Raw genomic sequence first — 6000 nt, forward strand, 5'->3', positions numbered from 1 at the left:
TTATATCCATAAGAGGAATATGCAGAAATAATTTCCATTTAAACAGAGAAAGGTGAGTTTTTAATTGGCAGCTTTCTTCCTGTAAGGTAGTTCTCTTTATCAAACTGGCACCAACTGGGAGTAAATTTTAGGGGACTGTGTGTTTGGTTGTTTTGTTGGTTTTTCTAAGATCTGATTGAGAAGTCTCTGACAGAGTACTTTACTTTGGTAGGAAAATATTGGTTTTAATCGTACCGGGTCTTGTGGCAATATACTACTTTTAGTTAGTTTTACTCACAAAAATTACCTTGGTTCAAGGATGAACTAAGTCTATTTGTTGAAACTATAACATATCCCAGAAACTTTCTGGTCTTGCCCAAGCACCACTGTAAAACAGCCAACAGTAGAGGACATAGCACATCCACACCATGCACCTAGTCTGTGGCTTGTCAGGCCTCACAGGGAAACATTGGTCTGTCACGTTCAGGCTGTGAGCTCTAGTCACGGGAGTCACTTTGTCTCTGTTTTCTGAAGAAGTCTCAGATTCATCTCGAAGAGAAACATCAGAAATACTGAAAATTTGGGGAAAAAAATCGCTTCCTTTCTTAGATTTAGTGGAAAAGCAGTAAGCCATTTGCAGAAGGATCTGTTTTCCAACTCCATTTTCGAGTGCGCTTTTTAAATAACAAAGACTTAACCTTTGCGCGAATCAGCCAAGAAGACCACAGAGGATAATATAACTGGATTGAATAATCAAGCATTTCTGACGCACCACTCTGTGTTCCACCATTCACTGTGACTTGGCGGTCAATAAATAAACGCTGCACCTCAGTTTATAACACAGGGAGCCCTGGAGTCCATCTCAGTTCAGAACTGTCACAGGGAACGGCTAATTTTTTTAATATGGAATGAACAGCAGAGGAAAGAAAAAGGCATCAGAAAATCAATTGCATGAAAACTAACTTGTTTCAGATGCCACCATGGCTCCAATCATTTTCCCAAACACATAACTGACTAATACTTATCTTTTTAAACCTTGTCAGCGTTAATCTCAGAGTGCAAAACTCAGTTTTGGAACAAATTATGTCAATTCCATCTGTGCTAAAGTATGTTTTCTTGAAAGCTTTTAAAACATAATGGAAAAAAAACGTGACTACACAGCCTAGTGCTCAAAAATCAAAAGGGAGAAAACCTCCCTGATTGTGAAAGACTAGGAAAGAGGTACTGTCATTTATTCATTTATTCAGAATAAAAGATAATTCATTTGAAACCTAATAAAATATGTCATTATCACTATTAGATATGAGTCCTCCTGGAACTCCTCAATGTATCTGAAAGTGGCTGTGAAATACAAAATCAGAAAATATATGTGTGAAGTTTGAGGACTTCCATTCAGCTATCCCAAAATGCAAATATTCTGGGAGAAATAGGACTGTAACATTGATAGGAATAATGGGTTTAAATGTGAAATTGTCAATAATTTCTAATCTTGTGCTACATATATGTCTCATTGAGCCTTTTAGCTAAAACCTTGTTGATATGTGGAACCTGGCTTGTGATCACACTAGAGATTTGTGCTGTTATAACTCACTTAACGGAAATGAAATTACACAGATGTTTTCTGAAAGAACACGGAATGGACTCATGGCCCCAGTTTGGAAGCCATAGACATTAACCATCTCTTCCTTGTTTTCCTAGCTCCTGTCCGCTACTTTCAATGTGTCTTCCTAAATGGACCTAATGGATTTGGACTGCAATTTCCCACTAATCCCGCTTCGAACAAGGAAGAAAAGACTCACTCAAAGACTTCCAAGAGAAAGACAAGGAAACCAGGGCAGTAGGGAGACTGAGTTGTATGATCACTCACATTTTGCACTTTATCTTTTCTGCTGAGGTCCACAGTAGTTACAGTGGTATTTGTCATTGCAAGCATGTGATCCACTTGGACACAGGTACCTGGAAAAAGTTTCCATGGGGCAGAGGCAAAACAAGCAGTAATGAACTGTGTTTGACAAAGGCAGAAATGTAAAAAAGTGCCCCGTTCCTCATGGAAAGGCTGCAATGCTAAGAAAGCATTGGCCTGATGGTGTGTGTGAGCATGTGTGTGTGTGTTTTCCTGCCTCTTTTGCTCTCCTTGTTTTTCTTTACCTACCTGCTCAGCATTGAAGTGAGTCTGTTTTCCATTTAATCTTATCTAGGGAGTGAAAGGTTGAATATAGCTCTTATATCAGCAAGATTGCAAGACTACCTGCAATCCTAAATCATTTCTTCTTAACGTTCAATCAAACTGCTGACAGGAAAAAGCCTCACTAAGTCATGAAAATGTGCTCTGTGACTGGTGCTATTTTTATGTCTCATTGACCAGTGCAGCCTGAAGCTCACATTTGCGCTGAGCCGCTCAATATACCACCACTACGTTAGCTCCGCAAGTCACGTTAATGATGAATATTTCTATTTAACTCGAAGCAGTAGCAGCATGGTCCGTTTGCCCTGCCTGTTGGTGAAATACAATCCCTTCAGTTTCTAAAGCCCAAAGCGAGCAGAAAAAATGAAACAACACAGCAAAGTTGAGGAAAACCAGTGTTTTACCAACATGAAGAAAAAAACGAAGTCATTTTAGTACTTCTACTTTTCTTCTGTGGGTTAATCGGATTGACTTGCAGTGAAGGCCATGTAAATGGAGAATATATCAGCCAGCCATTTGTTATTAACATAAGTCAGATGAAAAGCTATGATGTGCGATGCCCCTCATGAAACTAAAGCAACCCAAATTTCCAGCGGGTAAACACGCCAATTTGATGCAATCTCAGATCATCAAAAAAGCAAGCAAACCAACCCAAAAAATTCAAACCAACAAACAGGAGCATATGAAATAATCCGAGTACCTGATTTTACTAGATGAAATGAAAGGACTTCCTCACAGCCCAGTACTGTTGATATCTTATAGAGGAGAAATGGAAGTAGATATGCCAATCCTCAACATTCTTTTGTGCATTTCTGTAGAAATAATGGATTTGTTGCCTTAAGAAAGAGATGGGATGGCATTTGACCCATGTGAAGGCACATGTCTGAAAACTGCCATCTCAATTGTCGGTGTGTCTGGCAGTGTAAATAGTCATATGTTTTTGCAAGCTGCTATGTGTTTGTATCTCCTTATTATATTTTTGCATTTAATTCGTGAAATGTACAGCGGTGATCTTAGTTATATAGTTACCTGGTGAAGCAGCATGGTACTCTGTACAACCTGGCTACTTGTAGAGTCTGATCACACCAGTAATTATATACTGCTTTTCTATTTTTAGCTTAGTTCAAGATAACAACAGCCCCTTCCCCCACCCGTCTCGCTGCCAACCTACTCTTACCTTAATCAAATAATCGACTCACGTGAATTTTGGACAACTGAGTCTTTGACAGGTTTATGCAATTCAGAAAGTTTTGTTGTTGCACTGCTGGGTCAGGTTGGTACTCTCTGATTACTGGTCATGGCCTCAGGCGAACTGGGTTCTTGGCCTTAAAGCGCTCTCATATTGCACAGATCCTGTGCTGCAAAAACTGTCATTGCAACGAGCGGTCTAGACAGTGGTTTCTGGAAAAAGGTAGGAACAGATCCTGCTCTAGGAGTAGATCTCCCCACACAGGAGCACACTGCAGATAAAAGTGTTCATGGCGAATGCCTCCACCGTCACTGTGAAATCTGCTCTGGAGACAGAGCTGTCAACAGAATAACAGAGTTTCATGGCAAAGTGACAATCTTTTGTTTTCTTTCAGTGGGACTTTTTATATTTCCAGTGACTTTTTTTCCTTCCCAATATGTGATTTTGTACATATTATTATGGATGTTATTTCCCTAGTTTTTTACTGTGAAAGCTGTCTTAAAATGAGATTGTAACTTTCTGAAATTCAGTTAATTTAATTCAAGACTATATCTAATTCCAATAATCTGGACAAAATTTTAAGATACTATAAACTGTTATTTTTTCAGCTTCTTGTGGCAAAATAAATTTTGTTCATTATAGTTAGCCTTAACTTCCTATTTGAGTTGGGACATGACAAGAATATGTTCCAGATCTCATTTCCATAATGTTTAAATTAGGTATCTGAAAGCTTTGGAAATATAAGCAATTAATATCATTGAAAAAATTATATAAAACCAGTCATTTATTGTTGTTTCCTAAGCTCAATGACTGCCTCGAAGAACAGAAGAAACAGGTCCGCTCTCAAAGTGGCAAGCATTTTTCTCTTTAAAACCATCTGGTAACTTAAAAAAAACTGAATTGCATGGTTTTACTCAAATTAGCCTGAAATATTGCAAAATCATATGCTGATTGTTATCCATTTTGGAAAATAAAGAATATAAACCTTGCTCCAATGGCTGTGATATGTTTTCCTGTGAATCCAAAAGTGGAGGACAAGGGTTTACATATGTAAGTTTTCTATCCCGGGTAAGTACATGCAAATCTTCTGAATATAAACATGCGGCATTTCTTACAATTAGGTGGGAAAAATAAATCATTCAACATTGTATTTATTCCTAATGAGCCTTTTGCAATACTTATCCTGGTTAGTCTTTTTACACACTTTGTGGATTACACTCTGACATACGAAAAGCTCATTTGTTACTGCAGTCATTCAAGGTAGGCCTTCATCTGTAGCCAAGTCACATATGTTCGCCGAAGTAGTTACTTAAAATACAACGGCACAACCAATGCAGACAAACCTGCAATCTCCAGTGACTAGTCTGTAGTCCAGACAACTGGGAAAACAACCACCAAGAAACTGAGAGAGTGAAAATGGTGATATTCCACCACCACACACACACACACGAAACTATGTCATGCCTACATCAGCCCGAGTCTGCTTTGTCCCTGACAGTAATCAGCCTACCTGTCTTTATCTGGACTCACAAGCTTTCTTGTTCCTATTCTTCTTTCTTATTTTCTCCCCCTGAGGGAAGCAGTGAGCGAGCGGCTGGGCGTGAGTTCGGCTGGTAGCCACAGGTAACCCGCCACAGCTGGATGTGACACAGACCCTGCACACCTCCTACTAAATGGCAGCAAACTGCTATTTGTCCTACCTTTACACTTAGACCACAAGACAGAACACACATAACTTGTACATCGCCGCAAACCTTTAACCCATTGATCCCCAACTCCAGAGCTGCACTGCTAGCTTTTTTATACACAGCCATTTACTGCTTAGTACAGTCTCGTTTAGATGCCACGTTCCCTGCAGAAAACCTCTATGACACTGCACTTTAATCCAACATAATACGAGAAGTGCAATAAACACAGTTGCAGAGGGCTTGCTTTATCTGCCAGGACATAGGCACTCAGGAGAGAAGCTGAAAGACTCTTCCCTTTCCTATCTCACTTAATGCTTTACTTCCACTGCAGCATCCCACTGTATAATCCACTCGGTATAGTGAGAAATGAGTGAAAGACTTACTCTCTTAGGGAGAACACTGGTTGTTTAAGCTGCTCTGGACTTAATACAGTCAGCTGCTGACTGCGCACAGTTACATACCAGCAGTAACACTTCTTTCCAAGGATTCAAGATTTTGGAAGCCAAGAAAAAAGGAAAAGGGTAACATGAATGGTACTGGGACGAGGAGAAAGGGAAGGTGTGCGGGGCTGGTAAAAGACAAAATAAGAGGAAATATCAAATGCCTTATCAGGATTCCTAGGTAGGAACTATGCATAAAAGAAAAATAATTTGGTAAAGATTCGGCTTTGAGAAGGTTATATTTCTGCCACCTTTTAGTTCTCCAGAAGGAAGAAACACAAAGGGAAATGAAAATATGAAGCATGTGTTATTTATACACCTGAAAAGGTCACTAGACATCTAGCTTTCATACCATCCCTTTATCCTGAGTGGAGTTCTCCCAAAATTCCTAATTAGCCAAATAGTTAAGTAGTCATACTATTCACCTGTAGGCAAAACCTCCTTATACAGAGTGTACCTTTCAATGCAGAAGTCTTAGCCTTTTTAATTAAACAATGAAATAACATAAGCTTTTATGGT

The 6000-nt window shown here is 39.2% G+C and overlaps 1 protein-coding gene across 1 annotated transcript in view; it reads left to right on the top strand.

Annotated features, from left to right (window-relative positions):
- The window catches only part of TRDN (triadin), a 229340-nt gene extending 224998 nt beyond the window's left edge, over positions 1 to 4342 (top strand). The window contains exon 39 of the mRNA XM_063329689.1: positions 1678 to 4342. Coding sequence (XP_063185759.1) covers positions 1678 to 1820 — 143 coding nt within the window. The 3' untranslated portion in view covers positions 1821 to 4342. The remainder of the gene's footprint in view (positions 1 to 1677) is intronic.
- The last annotated feature ends 1658 nt before the right edge of the window (positions 4343 to 6000 follow it).

This window comes from Chroicocephalus ridibundus, chromosome 3 (assembly GCF_963924245.1).
Source record: "Chroicocephalus ridibundus chromosome 3, bChrRid1.1, whole genome shotgun sequence".
NCBI lineage: Eukaryota > Metazoa > Chordata > Aves > Charadriiformes > Laridae > Chroicocephalus > Chroicocephalus ridibundus.